Source organism: Nannospalax galili, unplaced genomic scaffold (genome assembly GCF_000622305.1).
Source record: "Nannospalax galili isolate Female #2095 unplaced genomic scaffold, S.galili_v1.0 scaffold125, whole genome shotgun sequence".
NCBI classification, from domain to species: Eukaryota; Metazoa; Chordata; class Mammalia; order Rodentia; family Spalacidae; genus Nannospalax; species Nannospalax galili.
The window spans coordinates 1171011-1190765 of NW_008354705.1; the positions used below are offsets into that span (position 1 = coordinate 1171011).

Consider the following 19755-nt stretch of genomic DNA (forward strand, 5'->3'; position numbering starts at 1 on the left):
GGTGAGTAAGAGGAAACCCAAACAGGAAAGTTTCAATTTCAACAAAAGAAAAAAATTAGGCACTCTAAAACTGACAATCTAACAATTTCAAGCTAGAAGAAACTGCAGACGGGAAAAGGAGAAATCTTTACGGATTTTCCTTGGAATGGAGCTACCCCAAGAAAAGAACACTAAGACACAAACAATCAGTGCTCAAGTGGAGAGTGCTTTATAAATATGTAGGCTAGCTAGCTACCTTATAGTGGCTGGAATACAACTAACATAACTACATAGATTGATGGAAGTCACTGTATCATGCTAAACCCTAACAGCATGCATAGAAGCTCCTCTCTTAAGAGCAAAACAGCATCACCTACCTCTGTCTGGTTGTATCTGAATCAACCTCCATGATACTCCAAGCAACCTGTTCAGCTGCTTGCTGTTTAGCCTAGAACCATCTTCAAGCGTCTCCGTCACAAACTTCCTTATTGTTTCTATCCAACTGGAATCTTTCTGCAAAGTTGAGGCATTTGCCAGGGAGACCATGATATCAGACAGTGTTAAATTCAGTAAAAGATGATCTACGTTATTGGAGAGAATCGTGCAATGCTTGACACTAAAAACAAAACAAACATACATATCTATAAAGCATTATGTCTACCATGACTGCTTCATTTATAGTACTTAAAATGGTCAAAGGATAAAAGTCTTTTTCTTTGTAGAATTTATAAAGCTCCAAGATGACAGCATATAGGCCACAGTTCTGCAAATAAAATTATTCTTATGGAACTAAGGTTGCTAAGAAAGCCTGAATTCGAGTCTCTTTGGTTCAGTTCATTACTCAAGTCACTATTACACAGAAGGCAAACGGCATTATGTAACAGCACAGGAATCTGAGAAGACTTAAAACTTGATAAGAATGCCCGAAAACCCAAACTCATTTTAAGATCTTTTAAAAAATATTTTTATTATTTTTGTGTATGAAGTATTGCCTGCATGTGTGTAAGTGCACCCGTATCGTGCAATGCCCACAAAGGTCAAAAGACAGTCTCGGATCCCCTGGAACTGGAGTTACGGACAGTTATTAGCAGCCATGTGGGTGCTAGGACTTGAACCCGGCTCTTCTGCAAGAGCAGTCAATGCTCTTAACTGCTGAGCCATCTCTCCAGCCCCTCAAGATTTCTTTTAAAGCAAGTATTTGTATTTAGTAGAGTATCACAGTAACCTTGACTTTACTTCTAATTATCTGTTTTAAAAGAACCATTAAGTACTCTTGGTCATAATTTGCTCATATATGAAATAAGAAAAATGATAATCACTAGTCTGAAATAATTTAAATTTATAATCCACATATTAGGACCAATTCATTTCCTCTATACAAATAAAACACATTTCTTTCAAAACTTAAAGAAATGTCAAAATACCTCAAATAGAATTTTGTAATAAAGACAAAAAATTCCTAATGAGTACAGCATACTCATTTTAGACTATTCGACAATAGAGGCTATTTCATGTTTAGAAAAGATGAACCATAATCACAAGTATCTCAGATAACCCATTTTAGTCAAAGAATGGCCCTAGTATAGGCTTGAGCAAGGGAATTACCATACATACATGAGAAAGGAAATAAAGTTACTTGCATCAAATGCAGGACTAGACATGATAAAAACCTGGAAATGGAAAATGCTACCCAATGGCAATGAGCCAGTGGCAAAACACATCAAAATAAATTCTGTAGGCAAAGGAGTAATGTGGCTACTAGCTTCCTTCAGACTTAAGACGACTATGTGGGTAAAGAAGAAAAAGTAAGTTACAGACTACTATCAAAGAACGTTGTGTGGCTACTAGATCAATCCTAAGGGAGGCCAATGACAAGACCTGATGTTGGAATGGACTAGAGGGAGGGCATTTAGGAAAAATAAAACTATCTAGATTTAAAATTTGAACATATATGAGTTTGGGGATATTGGGAAATGTCAGGATTCAACCGCTGGTGACTCAATAGAGATGATGAAGAAAAATGAACAGAAATCAAAACCTAAGCTCTACTTTGAATAAATGTCATAAACTTGGAGAGTGGCCAAGCATTGAGTCTGACACTGAAAGAAGTCCAGAAATGTTATAAAATTACCCATAGAGGGGAGGGGTACATAACACTCTAAGACTTTAGAAAAAGCCATATGGAACCCCTACCACTACAGAAAAACTTTATTTTTTTATGTTTATGAGTATATTGCCTCTGTGTAGGTTAAGTGCACTCATGTTGTGCAATGCCTGTGGAAATCAGAAGAGGGCGTCGGATCCCCTGCAACTGGACTTACGGACAGTTGTTAGTCACCATGTGGGTGCTGGGAATTGAACCCAGGTCCTCTGCAAGAGCAGCCAGTGCTCTTAACCACTGAGCTATTTCTCCAGACCCCTAGAAAAACTTCTTAAGAGTGTGTATATGTGTGTATACACATATATATATAACAGGGGGACATTGCCCTTTACAGACACCATGGAGTAAACAAAAACAAAAAAACCCCAATGCCAGGAATGGACTCCTCAAAGCTGTTGACCAAGGGTCCTTAGACCCTCAAACAATACTGGCCACTGTCCCTGCTTTTGGTTACCCACTAGAACTGGATGGGGCAAAACCCTATTGCTGAAGATACTACATATATGAGCTATAGAACCAACAAGACAAAAAAAAAAAAAAAAAAAAAAAAAAAAAACCCACAACACCAACCTAAGGAAATTTTAGCAACTGATGGCTGCAGGGAGGGGCAGAGCCAGTCTCTTTCAAGCATGGGTACTCTTGATAGGTTAACCAGGCTCTAGACATCTGGGGACACAAATTAAGACTCTTAGGTCTTATTATATATACAATAGAGTACATTAAATTGGGTGGGGGCAATAAGGGCAGGTGCTGATAAGGAAAGTGATTTAAATACCAACAAATCATATAAAAATCACGAAAATTAAATTTAAAAAAAGCACTTACTGTTCTTGCACAAGTGGGCTCCATTCACAGCACCCACAGCAAGGTGGCTCCCAGAGACAGTAGAATTTTACTGTCCATGGGCTCAAAGAAAACAACCACAGAACCTAGAACTCTGCTAATAAATTCTTTTAAAAATAGAGAAATGGGAAGACGATTCAGTGTGTTAAGAACACTTGTTGGGCAAGCTTGAGGCCTTCAGTTCAAGTTCCAAGAACCCATGTTTTTAAAAAAAAACCACAGGTATAGTCTTGCACCCATCTATCTGTAATCCCAGCATTGTGGAAGGTGGAGACAGAACCACCATTGGGGCTTGTTGGCCACCAGCCCAGCCACAGGTTCAACAAGAATTCGGTCTCAGAAGAACGTGATGGAGCCGGTGTGATGCACGCCTTTAGTCCCAGCACTCAGGAGGCAAGGGCAGGTAGATCTCTGTGAGTTCAAGGCCAGCATGTCTACATAGTGAGTTCCAGGACAGCTAGGGCTACAGGGAGACCCTGTGTCAAAAAAGACCCCCAAAAAACGAGTTATATTTGAGGAGGAAGCATAAAAATTTAGTTCACGTTAATTAGTAGAGGTGATAAACATTACCATTGAAATCTACATGATGACTTTATATCCATACTCAGATGCCAAGGATCCGAGTGTAATTGACTGTGACTAGTAATAATCAGATGCATAGAGATAAAGACACATGTGCAAACATCTAAACATTAGTAGCATTAAAAAATGTAGGAAATAGGCTGGGCGTGGTGGTGCATGCCTTTAATCCCAGCACTCAGGAGGCAGAGGCAGGCAGATCTCTGTGAGTTCAAGGCCAGCCTGTCTACATAGTGAGCTCCAGGACAGCTGGGGCTACAAGGAGACCCTATCTCAAAAAGACTAAATAAATGAATATAATTAATTAATTAATAATTAAATTAAAGACTATGACAGAGTGACAGAAGCAGACACCTGACATCCTCCTCTGGTCTCTGAAAATTCTCATGCTTGTGCATGCACATGTGCACATGCGCACACACACACACAGAAATGGAAAAATGACATTTTTATTTTTATAAGATTATAAATGATCCCAGATATAAAGACAGAAAATTTTAAAAATTCTTTTATAAAATAAAGAACAAAAGGCTGCCAGATTTTAAGCTGTCAAATTCAGTGTTAGGTGGAACTGATCTAAAATATCTATTATTGCTCAAAAGCTCAAATTTTATCATTACTAACAAATGTCCTTTGTTCTCCTCAAACTGATAAGTTCACTTTATTCAATTTTATGAAACTGTCTGCTAAATCCCCAACTCTAACCATCCTCTAAAACATTCTACAATCATGAGTGGGTGTTTGAAACCATGAATGCAGAATTCTATGTAATCTGGTTTTCTCTTAAAACACACTTGTAACAGCATTTAACTTATAAAGAGGTTAAAAACAGTAAGAACTCAGGACTGGAGAGATGACTCAATGGTTAAGAACACTGAATGTTCTTGCAGAAGACCTCAGTTCGAATCCCAGCACCCACCCACATGGCAGCTAACAACTGTCTGTAACTCCAGTTCCAGGGGATCCAATAGCCTCTTCTGTCCTCCACGGGGATTGCAGGACATGGGTCACTTACCTACATGCAGGCAATACACACACATACACATAAAAATATAAAAATAATAAATTTTTAAAAGTTGAAAAAAATAATAAAAAGGACTGGAGAGATGGCATAGCAGTTAAGAGCACTGGTTGCTCTTCCAGAGGACCCAGTTTGGTTCCAAGCACCAACATGACAGCTAACAACTGTCATAAATTCAATTTCAGGGATCCATTTCCCTCTTTTGCCCTCCACGGGTATTGCACACATGTGGTGCACTTACATCCATACAGGAAAAATACTCAAACACCTTAAAAAAATAAAGAAGGAGCTGGAGAGATGGCTCAGCTGTTAGAAGCACTAGCTGCTCCTGGAGGACCCAGGCTTGGTTCCTAGCATTAACATAGATAGCAGCAAACAATTTTCTGTAAGTCCAGTTCCATAGAATCTGGTGCCCTCTTCTGGCCCTGGTGGGCACTGCATGCACATGATACAAAGCATTCATACACATAAAAATAGATCAAGAAAATCAATAAATATGACAATTATACTATTAAAGTTATGTGAATGTGGCTCTCAAAATATCTCACTGTACTATAAGCATTTTTTGTGTGATGACACGTGATATAGTGCCTACACAAGCAGGCACTGTGACCAGCCTAAGGGTTACTTGAACCTAAGTAGTATGACAGTAGATCTGATCCTCATGGAAATGGCAACCAAGTGAACAGTAGAAGTCTACAGTGTGGATACACTAGAATAAGTAATGGATTCTCATTCCAGGCAAGACTGAACAGGGTGATGTTCCACAGAAAAGCATGCAATTTAAAACTCATGAACTGTTCCCTCAAACTATCCATTTAGTATCTGCTACTATAGATCAACTGAAATATAAAAAGACTACAGGTAAGGATGGACTACCGTATACCCAACAAATTTTTTACTAAGTAGCCTCTTAGGCTGTTCCAGATGATCTTCCTTTTTGTGTATGTGTGTACGGTGGGTAGATACACGGTGTGCAACTAGGTGTATGTGCAAATGTGTGCATGGGGAGGGGGTGCTGAGGTCAAGACCGGGTGCCTTTCTTTGATTGCTCTCCACTTTTTAAAAACTTTACTTATTTATTTTGTGTGTACATGTATATGTACACACCACACACTTACAGTGGTCAGAGGATAATTTGTGGGTATCAGTTTTCACCTTGCACCATCTGAGTCTCAGGGACTGAACTCAGATTGTCAGGCTTTGAGGCAAGCACTTTTACCCTCTGAGCCATCTCTCTGATCACTACATATTTTATTATTTGAGACAAGGTATCTCACTGAATTTGAAGCTTATAGATTCAGCTAGCCTAGGCTAATGAGCATCAGGGATCTGCTCATCTCCTAACCTGATCTCAACCCTCATGGTGGTGTTATAGGCATGCTATGCTATCTATGCTCTGCTTTTAACATCTGTTCTGGGGACCCAAACTCAGGTCCCTGTGCTTGTGGGGTGAGTACTTTACCAACTGAGCCATTTCCCTGGCACCCAGATGACCTTTTCTTTAGCTTTACGGGCATTTCTGAGAAACAACTACATTGAATTTTTTAAATGTCAACATTTTCGCTGGGCGTGGTGGTGCATGCCTTTAATCCTAGCACTTGGGAGGCAGAGGCAGGTGGATCTCTGTGAGTTCAAGGCCAGTCTGGTCTACATAGTGAGTTCCAGGATAGCTGGGGCTACAGGGAGACTTTGTCTCAAAAAAAAAAAAGTCAATATCCTTTGATATACACAAAATACTCCAGAGCAAAGACTTGATATTTAGAGTGAGGTTCAAAGCAACACTATTCACAATACTCAAAAACATAGAAACAAAAAAATGCCATATTAATAAACAAGGCTATATCGAGAGTAGTATTTGAAGATTTAAACATGAATAATTTCAGCAAAACTGCAAGGGACCAGAGTTTATACTAAGAAGAGACAGCATACAGAAAAGTTAAAGGACTACACCATATGACTGGTTTCTATTCTTCACTGGCCTTGAGTGTACTCAATACAGTGGCATTATTGTGCATCTACTGTCACCATCTAGAAATTGTCATCCTAAATAGTAAGGTTAGGAGGAAGCCAGGATACTGTTTCCTTCCCCAACCCTGCCTATAGCTGACAGTATCAACTAGCAATTCTTCTGCAGGGTATTAATTCATTCTAGTACCCATGGTGATTCCAGCTTGCAAGTGTTCCATCTCTGAGGTGAAGACATGAACATGAGCTAAGTAAGCAGCACCAATCTCTCAAGCAAGGCCAGTTCTAGCTCCTTCCCCCAAGCCTCTTCCCTGTTTTTTTCCAATTTAAAATATAAGTAATAATTACTTATATTAAATTCTGTTAAAAATCATACATGCTATTTTTTATCTGACTGGATCCTGACAGACTTGCTTTAAGATTTATAATGCAACAATTAGGAAAGCAAATAATAGACCTTAAAATACTTCTTTCTTCTACAACATTGTTTACAGTAAGACATCAAAATAATTAGCAAATTAATGAAAAACTCACACTAAGAAGTCATCAATTCATACCAAATCCCTTGAACCTGCTCAAAGAGCCTCAGTGCCTTTCCACCTAGTCTCTTTCCTCTGATATATTTGAGAATGTTTTGACAGATCTTAAATTCCCTTTCAAGTGTTTGTTCACGGGCAACAACAATTTACTGCCCTAGTTTGCACTGGTTTGTAAAGTTGTATTTCACAGTCTGCTCTTACTTAAAGCAGACATTTTAAATATTTTCCAGGCCTGATTTTTTAAAGGCTTCATCCTCTAATCCATTACCCTTTCTTTTTGAGTTTTCTCCAATTATCTCTTTTTGGGGGGGATAATGACTCTTAGTGCATAAATGACAGCACAACCAAATGAACTTCAGGATGACCACCCGCAGATTCAAGAGTAGAGCGTCACCTAAAACGCCATCCACCCCATCAATTTCTACAAATGTAATCTGATATACTTATCTAGCACAAAACAGCACACAGACTTTTTAAAAAAAAAAAAAAAATCAAGAGAATATTAGTCCTGAGGTAAAAGTGACTTATTCAAGATCAGCCATACTTTGCTCATTTTATTCTCACAAAATCTAGATAGGCAGGCATGGCGACACACATCTTTAATTCCAGCACTGGGGTGGCAAAGACAAGCAGACCTGTGTGAGATCTAGGTCAGCCTGGTCTACACAGTGAGTTCAAGGCTGGCTGTGCCTACAAGGAGACTCTGTCTCAAAAAGACCAAAAAAACTTAAAAAAAAAAAATTTTTTTTAATCTAGATATGCTTCACAGTATATGTAGAAAGTTCCAGATTGAAGCTATTCTCTAATAATTTTAGGATATGTCACATTTCAAGCATATACACTGAAAACAACTGCAGTACCTTTTATTTGTCTCTTTCCTTCGCTGTCTGGTTATTTCTTTTAAGGCATATGGAAAATGACTCATAAAATGGTGTTTGAAATCAGTAAGGTAGTTCTTTCGAAGCCATGACTCCTATTGAAGGAACGATTAAGATTAGAAAATCTACAAGAAAAAATTGTAAAGTAACAAGCAGAAATTTGACCGCGTCAATATTTAATGTCACGCCATAAGACGACTTCTACTAGTATTACATTATGTAAGTACATTTTAAAATCAGAATTAACTGTTAAGAGCATCCAATTTTCATTCACAAATCCTTTTGCCTCCTCGTAATGGCCTGTTTTACATTTATCTCCTATTTAAGAGTAAAAAAGAAAAACTCTGAATTTTGACCATTAATGTAGCATTTATAAAGGACGTAAGAAACCTTCTACTTTATGTTCTATTGATATTGTAATTCTATTCCTAGCAATTCCATTATTTTCCATTAAAACATATTTTAGCACTTTCAGAAAGCAATGTACTTCCCTAAAATGCTTTAACAGTACTGGTGAATTTATTATTCCCTTTTTTCTTAGCATATAAGTTGTTCAAAATGTTTTATTATGACATCTGCATACAAGTATATAATGTACTTTAACCATACTCACCTCTCCATTACATTTTCTAGTCTGCTCTCCCTCTTTCTATGGTACCTGTCCTCGTCCTAAATAGCCCCTCTTCTATACCCATGTCTTTTGCTTTCAGTCTTGATTTTGCATGAGAAAACATGTGATATATATGTTTTTGAGCCTAGCTTATTTCACCTAACATAATATCCAGTTCCAACCATTTTCATGCAAATGATAACTTTGAGCTTTTAACGGCTGAATAAGATTCCACCGTATATAAATACTCACATTTTCTTTATCCATTTATCTACTAGTGGACTCCTAAAATGATCCACAACTTAGCTACTGTGGTCAGTACCATAATAAACAGTACCTCTACTGCATGCTGGACTTTTATTCCTTAAGGTTTTATACCCAGGAGGAAACAACTGGGTATAAACTACTTCTAGATTGACACTCTTAATTTCCTGACCCAGTGTAATTAATTAACCACCCCATTGTGCTAAGGACTGGGGTCCTAGGATATAGGACTTCTGCTACTAAAACAGTTGATCATCTAGAGATTAGCCATGCCTGCTTAATATCCTTTACTGGGTACTTTTTCTTTTTGCTGACTTCACAACATTTGGATTATGCAGTTACCAGTCCTAACACTGTTTCTGCCTGAATTCCAGATTCTAAACACAAATATATTCTTGATGTCTCCTCTTGGATTTTTAACAGATATCTTAATGTAGTATGAATAAAACCAAACTCTGCCTACCAGTCACCTTAGACCACACCATCAGCATTATCCTTGATGCCTCTTTCATAAAAGCATCCAGCCGTACTACTGGCTTTTCATGGCTCCAGTTCTCTCTAATCACCATCCACTGTCTACCGTTCTACTCTAAGTCACCACTATCTCTTACCCAGATCAAATGACCTCCCTGCTTTTCTTCTTATTCTCAAAGTCAATTCTCCACACAGCAGTGGGAGGGTTAAAATATAAATCATGCTTCAAAATGGCACAAGAGAGAAAGGAGATGGTGTGTGAGTGCACATATGTGTAGGGCAGAAGTGGCTATCCTGTAATGGCTGTAGAGGAAATGCTGAGCACGCAGTTCATTACTATTGCAGTTTTTGTAAACTCAACATATTAAAGTTAAATACAGACAGTGTCAATCATATACTCTTATGCTCAAAACCCTCCAATATGTTTCCACCACATTCAGTTTAAAACCAAACTCCATACTAGGAACCACCGAGTCTCACAGGATATGGACACATCATTCTTTTCCCTTGCATCACCTTGCATCATTCCCACAGTACCTCATTTACACAGGCGTTCTTGCCAGTTCTTAAATATGGCAAACCTGCTCTCACCTAAGTGGTTTATACTTGTATTCCCTATACCAAAAATGTTCTTGCTACAAATCTCTTCATAAGATTTGTTCTTTCATTCAGTTACATTCAAATGCCTTATCCTTGGAGTAGCCTGCCCTCTGTGCTCCTCATCATCTAATAGCCTACATGTTCTCTACTTTGTCATCTTTATTCCTAGCACTGAAATCCTATACTGTTTACCATCAACTCTACCAGACGGTCAGTACCATGAGGACAAGCACCTTAATAATGCTTATACCTTTGTATCCCCAGCTCAGAACAACACAATCATTTTCAAAAGACTTCTACAGTAATGGAATGCTGTACAGAAGTCTCTGCATCTGTGCTACGCAATACAGTAAGTCACTCATTACTCACACGGAAGTTAATGAGCACTTAAACTACAACTAGTGTTCCATCCCCCAGCAGCAAGAGAAAAAGAAAGTGGCCAGTGAAACTAAGGAATTATGAATGTATGTGTGTGTTTATGTTATGTGCTTGTATAGAGGCCAGAGGTCAACCTCGGGTGTTGTTCCTCAAGAGTCATTCACCTTGGTTTTTTGCCTGAAGCTCACCAGGTAGTCTAGAATGGCTGACCAGTTTGAGCCCCAGGGACTTACCTATCTCCACCTCCCCAGTGCTGGGATTTTAAGTACTTGTGCCACCATGCCCAGCATTTTACATGAGTGCTAGGAGTAAACTCAGATCCTTATGTTTACCTAGCAAGCACTTAATCTACTGAGCTATCTCCCCAGCCCTAGAATTATTTTTCAGACATGACCCAGGCTAGCCTGGAACTTGCAATCTTCCTACTTTGGTCTTGGACTCGTAATCTCTCTCTCAACTTATTTTTATGGATGAGTGTTTTGTCTGCAAGTAAGTACACCATGTATGTGCGATGCCTGCAGAGACCAGAAGAGGGCATCAGATCTCCTAAAACTGTTGTCACTCTGTGTGTGCTAAAAACTAAACCCAGGTCTTCTGCAAGAACAGCAAGTGCTCATAATCGCTCAGCTCTCTCCAGGCCCTAACTTGGTCTCTTGAATGCTGTTGGCATTATAGGCATATGCTACCATACCTGGCTTGAAATTTAAATTGTAATGAACTTAATTAGCTCTAATAAACCTTTAAGTAAATATCTGAAAAAAAAATGGCTGTAATCTCTTTGGATGAAAATTCTGATTTTCATGAAAAGAGGTAACAACAATAAAACACATAAGGAAAAAGTAACAAGTAAACGAAGCATTAAAATATAAATGTGGGGCTGGAGAAATGGCTCAGCAGTTAAGAGCACTGGTTGCTTTTGCAGAGGGCCTAGGTTAAATTCTCAGCACCCATATGGTGGCTAACAACGATTCCTAACTCCAGTTCCAGGGGATCCAATGCCTTCTTCAGACCTCCGCAGGCATTATATTCATATACATAAAAAAATAAAAATAATATATAAATGTAAGGTATAAAACTTGGAGCACTGTTCCCAACACTATTAATACAGGACCCTAAAAAATCTATTAAACTGCATTTTCATTTTTAAAACTAGGTATTCTCTAAAAACATATACTGGATCAGAAATAAGCAACCTTGGGAAGGACTCATGTCCTCAACTAAGCCTTATGATGTAATATACCTTAAGATTTCTTTTTGGAACAAAATTTAAAGCTTCCAACTGTTTTTAAAAAAATACTTGACAACAACTGAAATTTCTCAACTGTGTTATAAATATTAGCTAGCAAATCAAATCTATGAAAAGGCATCAGTAGTCCTACTCACCACTCCTAAGACTATACATAATCCAGATGTCAATTTGTCAATAGAAAAACCTAGTTACTGAAAGAAAAAAGTTAAAATGTAGTCCATTGTCTGTGATTTATGCTTAAGACTGAGGAAGGCCAGGCGTGGTGGCGCACGCCTTTAATCACAGCACTTGGGAGGCAGAGGCAGGTGGGTCTTTGTCTTTGTGAGTTCAAGGCCAGCCTGGTCTACATAGTTAGTGAGTTCGAGTTCCAGGACATCTGGGGCTACAAGGAGACCCTGTCTCAAAAAAGACCCCCCCCCCCAAAGAAAAGAGAGACCGAAGATGATTTCCTGAAACCATTACACAGGTCACCCAATATTTCCTTGTTGTTCCAATGAAGGGAAACGAAAGCGAACAGTGAGAATATGCCTTCTAATGTCACTAAACACAGGTACCAGGGGTGCTGACTGCTTAGGACTACGGCTGCCTTTTCATACATTTGGTTTACTAGTATTTACAGCACAGTCTAGAAATTTCATTTGTAGTCAAGTATCTTTTTAAATTTTTATCACTACTTTTTATGTGTGTGAGTGTATTGCCTGCATGTATGTAAGCGAACTAACTCAAGTTGTACAATGCCCAGGGAGGTCAGAAGACAGTGTTAGATCCCCTGGAACTGGAGTTAAAAATGGTTGTTAGCTACTACGTGGCTGATGGGAACCAAACCCAGGTCCTCTGGGAGAGCAGCTAGCTGCTAGATGGTGATTAACACAGGAACCCAAAACTGGCCAATATGCAGACAATACCTTTATCAAACTTCTGCCTCCCAAGTCTCAGGGATTATTGTAGAAGAAGGGCTGGAAAGATTCTAAGAGCCAGAGGTGGTAGATGACCACAAAGAAACATTCTAAGAGACAGAGATAACCACAAAAAATAGTTTTCCAGATAGCTGGTCAGTTACTCATATGAGCTCACAGCTATGGTGACAGCATGCACAAGTCCCACACACGCTCAAACCAGAAAAAAAATCCCAACATAAACAGGGGAAGTGGGTAAGAAGTGGGGCGGAGTCAGTCTCTTTCAAGCATGTGGACAGACCCTCACTTAAAGATATTTGGGGACACAAATTATATTCTATAGGTTTTACTATATATACAACAGAGTACATTAAATTGGGTGGGGGGCCATAAGGAAGGCAATTTAAATACCATCAAATTATATACATTAAAAAAAAAAATCACAAATTTTTTTTTTTAAATCTTAGAAAAAAAGCACTTGCTGCTCTTGCACAAGTGGCCTCCATTTAGAGCACTCACAACATGGCAGTTCACAGCATCTGTAACTTCAGTTCCAGATAATCCAACACCCTCTTTTGGTCTCCGTGGGAAGAAAGCATGCACATTTTAAATAAAAATGAATTTTAATATAGTTAACCCAATACCACTAGTTTACCTTAAACATACTCAATACATTTACATTAGTCTATGAATAGGTGATGGTATTTGATATACTAAGCCTATCTTTTTATAATGAAGTATTGCATAGCTTACAAAATTTATTCAATAGTATGTTGAACGTTACTGATGGTTGTGCAGGTATACCATTCTAAAGCAAAAAACAAACCAAAAAGTAATACCATTTTAAGTCAAGGACCATATGCACATCCACTAAAATTACAGATATTATAGATTTTTCTAAGAAGCTTATGTATTACTGTCAGCCTACACTGCAAATCATCATACAGAATCCACGGTTTGCCTTCTCAGTACTTCAAGTACACTGTACTTTGGTTCATTTTTGGCTCATATGTGCAGTGAATCATAAGACAGTCAAAACTGGAACCAATAAAATGTGATCCTAATTGTAAAATCAATTAAAACACATCCCTGCAAGTAAGTGACGAGCTAACAGTGAAAGAACAAACTTCAAAACAAGTCCCTTAAGTACCATTTCATAATGTTTTTCAAAATTATCAAATCCTATGTATCCTTTATCTTACACAGCATACTGGCTCATCCTAAGCTTTAACTAAAAATAAAATGAAAATAAAAAGACCTCCCTTTTCAGCTTTGTGTGTTGACAGGCAACTTTAAAGATTCTCATCAATCTAGTCCAAGGTCCCCAAGAACTCTGTAGAGCAGCTGCTTCTAGCTTTAATAGTGCCCTGTAGCTGCCTTTTAAGTGCTATCAATTTAATCTCAGTTTTGTTCCTCGTCACCTTAGCATCAAACATACAGCACACTCCACACCAACATAATTCACCATGAAGTCTTCAGTACCGTCTTCTGCTGCTACACTTGGTAACATGGCACAAAAGAAGAAACTGCTTAAACTGCAACTTCCTCAATCCCCTAAGAAGCCTTCAAAATGTTCCTAGTCAAATTGCCTCTTTGCTTTCTTTGGTTTTCATTCCTAAGACTGGGTCTCATTGTGTAACCCTAGATTGTTGTAGACTAGGCTGGCCTCCATCTGCATCTGTCTCCTGAATGTTGGAATGAAGGCATGTGTCACCACATTTAGGCCATAAACAACATATTAACACAATGGTGAATTATTCATAATAAAAACAAATATAATCAAGCAAATTGTTATGTAATACACTGGAAAAATTAAATATGTTCAGATAATAACCTCACACACACTTTTAATTTGTACTTTTGTACAAAAGGAACCAAGTTTAAAGTGTTGAAAAACACATGGTTAATTCATAGTGATAGCTACTTTCTCATCTCAATTATGGTAAAAGGCATTACAAGTAAAATATTAAGAAACCCATTAGTTCTCACCAAGGTATGGGTTTCATCCTGTTGCTTTGAGAGTTTCCACAGAAGGGAAATGATATTAAGAACTTGTTGCATAACCTGTAGAGGCTCTCGCTCCACACCATTTCCCATAGAAGAGACTAGCTGTGGAGGCACAGCCTCAATCCAGCATTCAATTAGCAATGGAATTATTATCTCAATAAAACCTTTCAGGTTTTCAGTAGATGACAGGCCTTCATCCATCGTGCCTAGTGTTCCCGCCAAGTACCTAATAAGGAAAGATAAGAATGGAAAAACATTAATGATTAAAAAACTATGTTGCCCCCTGCTTAAAGTATCATAAAATGTAGCACCATGAACTGACAATTACATTGATAACAACAAGAAAAATAAAATTCTAAAATGGCAAAGCCAACAGAAATTTAAGTTTTACTTATAATTAAGCTTTTCTATAAATGAAAACATACTTTCAAATGACTCCTATCATCAGGAGTCATCAAATCAATGCATCATGAATAACTACATGAAAACTATGAAAGACGTTTGTCTTCCCACCATTAGCCATTAATGGTAATTAAAATTCAACACAGAAAAAACTAGTGTGGACATAACTGAAATCCTTACCGTAGCCTGAACCGTGAACTGACATTTGGCTGTGAACCCCCATTTTCATAAACCTGGATGTGTTGCTGGTCGCTGGCATGATCCTTCCAGTTGATAAAAATGGAGTTGCTAGTGGCATGGGCATTTTCTTTTTGTTCCTGAAGTCCTTCACTTTCTCTCAACCTACTGGATCCATCTGCCAAGGCCTGAAGGAACTTACCAAGTCTCACTAAGACTTTCAGCCTCCATTGCTGAGAAGTGAGTCTCCGATTAGGATTTACAGAAAGTATCCAGGACTGGGATCTGTCTCTATCTACCAGTCCTTGAGACAGCTGCTGATGAGAAATAAGTTCTACGAAATTCTTAAGCAATATACTGCTACGGCCAGTAATTAGAGCTGGGTAATGTTCCAGCAGAATGTCCAAAACTTTCAAAGAGTCCTCCTGAATTCCTTCAGTAATGTGAGTCATGGCACTAGAGAGATGGGCACTTACCAAAGGGAAAAATGGAGAAATTTGTTCAACTCGTATTTTGGGGGCCAGGAATTGAAGAAGTTGAACTGCTGCTAATCGAACATTAGCATCTTTATCTGTAAACACAGCAGTCACTTCACTTAATATGTTTGAAAGATGTGCATCAATTATAAACGGATATTGAGACAAAAGGTCTTTAAGTCCAAGAAGAGCACTCTGTTTAACCCCAGCATTATAGTGATGCATCTGTGACAGCAAATCCTACAAAGGAAAACACAGATTTTAGTTGTAAACATAATTATGTATCACTTTCATATAAACACTCTGAAACTATACTAACAAACCGAAGTTCTTATGCAAAGTGTTATTAGTATTTTTCAAATGCTGTTTAGCTTTTACCAAGATCAGAAACACTATTTTATCTTTAAACTATTTTACCTTAATAAAAACATTTCATAGTTTTAAGTTCATTTTTTTTTTTACACTAAACTATATACAGGCTTTGGCACTCTTTGATTTTTTAGTAGTAACAATCAACATCATTTATTGCAGACCTATTAAGTACTGAACATAATGATGGATTATTTATGCATTCCAAACTTAACAGAAACTTTCTGCAAATTTTAAATGGTCTTTCACGGGGGTAGGGGTATTACTTTGAGGATATTATTTGAGAATCTCTCAATGATTTATCTCATAATACATATAAAAAATTGGCTCAGCAGTTAAGAGCACTGACTGCTCTTGCAGAGGACCCAGGTTCGATTCCTAGCACCCACATGGCAGCTATGAACGGTCCCTAACTCCAGTTCCTGGGAATCCGAAGCCCTCTTCTGACCTCCGCAGCATTGCACGACACGGTGCAGTCACATACATGCAGGCAATACACTCATACACATAAAAATAAAATAGAGCTGGGCATGGTGGCGCACACCTTTAATCCCAGCACTTGGGAGGCAGAAGCAGGCAGATCTCTGTGAGTTCAAGGCCAGCCTGCTCTACATAATGAGTTCCAGGACAACTGCGGCTACAGGGAGACCCTGTCTCAAAAAGACCAAAAAAATAAATTTTTTTTTTTAATTCCAAAATCTTATAAAACCTTAACTACAGAGCTCTTCTGGACCTAAGCATTTTAGAAAAGGGATACTTATTTTGTACTATACAACAGTAATAAGCAATATGCTACCATTAGTTTAAAAACAAATACCCACAGAATCTTATCATACTCATGTGTAAGAACAGCTAAAAAATTCTCCACCAAGAACTTGACACATCACACACAACAATAAATTATATATAAGAATTATTTCCAAGGGTTGGAGAGCAGGCTCAGCAGTTAAGACCACTGGCTCCTCTTGCAGAGAATCCAGATTTGGTTCCCAGTACCCATATGGTGGCTAACAACCTTTGGTAACTGCAGTTCCAGGGGACCTAAAGCCCTCTTCTAACCTCTATAGGCACTGCATGACATGGCTGCACTTATGTACATGCAGGCAATATACTCATACAGAGAATATAAAAATAAATAATTTTTAAAAATTTCCAGGTAACATATATTGAATCATCAGAAAGTATGTGGGGTGGGGTGGGGGCGGGGGCTGGAGAGATGGCACAGTAGTAAAGAGCACTTGCTGCTCTTGTAGAGGACCTGGGTTCTCATAGTAGCTTACAACCTTCTTTAACTCCAATTCCAGGGGCTCCAATGGTCTCTGTAGGCACCAGGGATGATACACATGCATACATGCAGGTAAAACAACTCACACACATGCAATAATTTCTATTTTTGTGTTTGTTTTGGTTTGGTTTTTTGAGACAAGGTCTCCCTGTAGCCCCAGCTAGCCTGGGACTCACTATGTAGACAAGGCTGACTTCAATCTCACCAAGACCCACCTGCCTCTGCCTCCAGAGTACTGTGATTAAAGGCACGCAGCTCCACACCCAGCATTCAAATACAATATATTATTTTTAAAGTACACTAGAGAGAAATACTATGGATTTAGTTTAGCAAACCTTTCCTAAAAAAAGTAGAAAAGACACAACTGCAAGGTCAGATCTGGGTAACACAGGACTCCAAACATCATCTAACAATAAACCCTATGAGCTGACAGCCAATCAGTTACTCCAAGAGATAAAATGGCTTTTGATAAAAACACTCTACAGGATTTCAAAGAAAATGCTTATTTTAATCAAAAGAATATTTACAATTTACCTTTATGTTAAGTTTCCTATTGTTGGTTGGAAGTGTCCTATCCTCCTTAAGTTGTTCAGGAAGATGTATAGCCTTCGTTTTAAAATTTGTAGCCGTAGCATTTTCTAACTTGGGCTTCTTTTTACCAACTTTTAGTTTTACTTTCTGAAAATCATCTTGGCGTTTCCTTTTTTTGGTCATTGTTGAGTGCTGTATCAGAAAGAATTAATTTTAAAACAATGAATTCAACAAGGATAAGTGGTAAAAGAATAAACACAGGATTTTCCAATATTTACATTAACACATCCAAAAAATCAAGCCTAACAGTCTATTATACCAAAGATCCAAAATATAAGGACAAGGGTCCACAGAGATGGCTGAGCAGTTAAGAACAATGACTGTTCCTACAGAAGACCCGGGATCGAAATCCCAGCACCCACATGGCAGCTAACAACAGTCCATAACTCTAGGTCCAGGGGGATCCAACGCCCTTCCCTCTTCTAACTTCAGCATACAGCCATTTTTAATACAGAACTGGTTTTTATCAATTATGCAAGCACACTGTGAGTTTTCCCTACAGTTTATCACTAGTGCTACCAAAAAAGGTGAATGATATAGAACACGGAAAATGAACCCTGTTGACATCCCACTGCATCCTCTGGGTTCTTCCAGGTGAAGGGTCCCCAACAGTCTCCTGTCAAAAATGCTGGACGACACCTTCTGAATCAGAATGCCAAATTTCTGCCACATTATCCATCACTTTAAGTTCATGCTACGGTTTTCTCTCCACTAGGAAAATTTTGAGTACTAACTGCTCTTCGCGGACTTCAATCTGGACAAATAGTTATAGAATCGTAAAGCAGAAATTTTCTAGTAAGAACTTTTAAAGTTCTCTTAGCAATTGCTGTGATTTTCCTTTAAAGATTTTTATGCACGACAAATCAAACAGCTCTAGTAGGCCACTTTTACAGTAGTGGCTACTGAATCCAAAGAAACAACTCCGGCCTCACGGTATGAGCTCTCGGGACACGTCTGCAGGAAGCCTCAGTTTCTGCAGAGCGCAGGGGCGTCCACGCACCCTCTGCAGGTCGGTCCTGGAGGTGACCCTGCCCAGGGACGTCTCCACCCGCGGCCTTTCCTCATTCCCAACTTCTCCCGCGCTCCAAGGGGAAAAAGCCCAGGAAAGCAAGACCGCTGCAGTCGGCCTTCGCTAACTTCCTCCCCAACCCTGCGGCTCCAGAGTTTCTCCAAACTCGGAGGGACCAGAGACAAGGCGGTGGGGGAACCCCAAAATCTGCCGGTCTGGCTCACCTGGCGTGCACGGCTTCACAGTCCTCGCCCCGCGGAGCGCGACTCCCCCCAAACTCCGGCCCTGAACCCCAGAAACGAGAACCCCGCTTTGCTCGTGCAACCTCGCCCCTCGTGGTCCGCGGCCCCCCTCGCCGGCCTAGAACTCCCCGGGCCCAAAGCGCGCCCGGCCAGGCTGGGGAACCCAGAGGGACACAGGGGCCCGGCGCCCGCCTCCCTCGCCTCCCGCCCTCGCGGCCCAGGCGGCGCCCGAGGAGAGGTCCCCGCACCCCGGGAGGGCCCCGCCCCACGCCCGAGGGCCGCTCACCGGAGAGCCCGGCCCGGGCCGCTCAGGGGACGCGGAGGAGCGTGCAAATGCCAAGCCCACGCGGCCTCGCAGTGCACCGCTGGCCGCAGCTCCTGCGGCTCCCAGAGCGTGTTTTCAAATTGCCAGGTCCTCACGCGGCCCCGTCTCCTTCCGCCGCCCGGAAGCGGGAATCCTCCCCCGCCGCGCGGTGCTCACGTGACCGCCAACCGCAGCCGCGCGCAGCCAGGGGCGGAGCAGAGCAGCTGGTCACGCCCCCCTCAAGAAGGGGCCGCTCCGGAAGCCCCCCGCGAGCGCGGAGGAGGGGCGGGACTGAGCTAGCCCAGTCCAGGTCCCATCTGCCTGCTGGACCTAGTCCCAGGGTTAGAGAGCCTGCCACTTCTCCCCAAGGACCTTAGTTCTTAAACCTAGAGCTGCATCCGGAGAACAGTATAAACTGAGCTGACGTGAAGAAGGGAAAAATTTAGGATAACAT

General features: G+C 39.9%; 1 protein-coding gene across 2 annotated transcripts in view; it reads right to left on the bottom strand.

Annotated features, from left to right (window-relative positions):
• Positions 1-19477, bottom strand: part of Tex10 (testis expressed 10) — a 46027-nt gene extending 26550 nt beyond the window's left edge. The window contains exons 1-6 of one of the 2 annotated variants that reach the window (XM_008851899.2): positions 19284-19477; positions 17690-17878; positions 15029-15741; positions 14429-14672; positions 7951-8063; positions 357-595 (exon numbers count right to left, since the gene is read on the bottom strand). In XM_008851899.2, the coding sequence (XP_008850121.1) occupies positions 357-595; positions 7951-8063; positions 14429-14672; positions 15029-15741; positions 17690-17869 (1489 nt within the window). In that variant the 5' untranslated portion in view covers positions 17870-17878; positions 19284-19477. Of the gene's footprint in view, positions 1-356; positions 596-7950; positions 8064-14428; positions 14673-15028; positions 15742-17689; positions 17879-18979; positions 19253-19283 lie in introns of those variants that run through there. The other variant, XM_029555426.1, reaches the window with a different exon arrangement.
• Between the last annotated feature and the right edge of the window lie 278 nt (positions 19478-19755).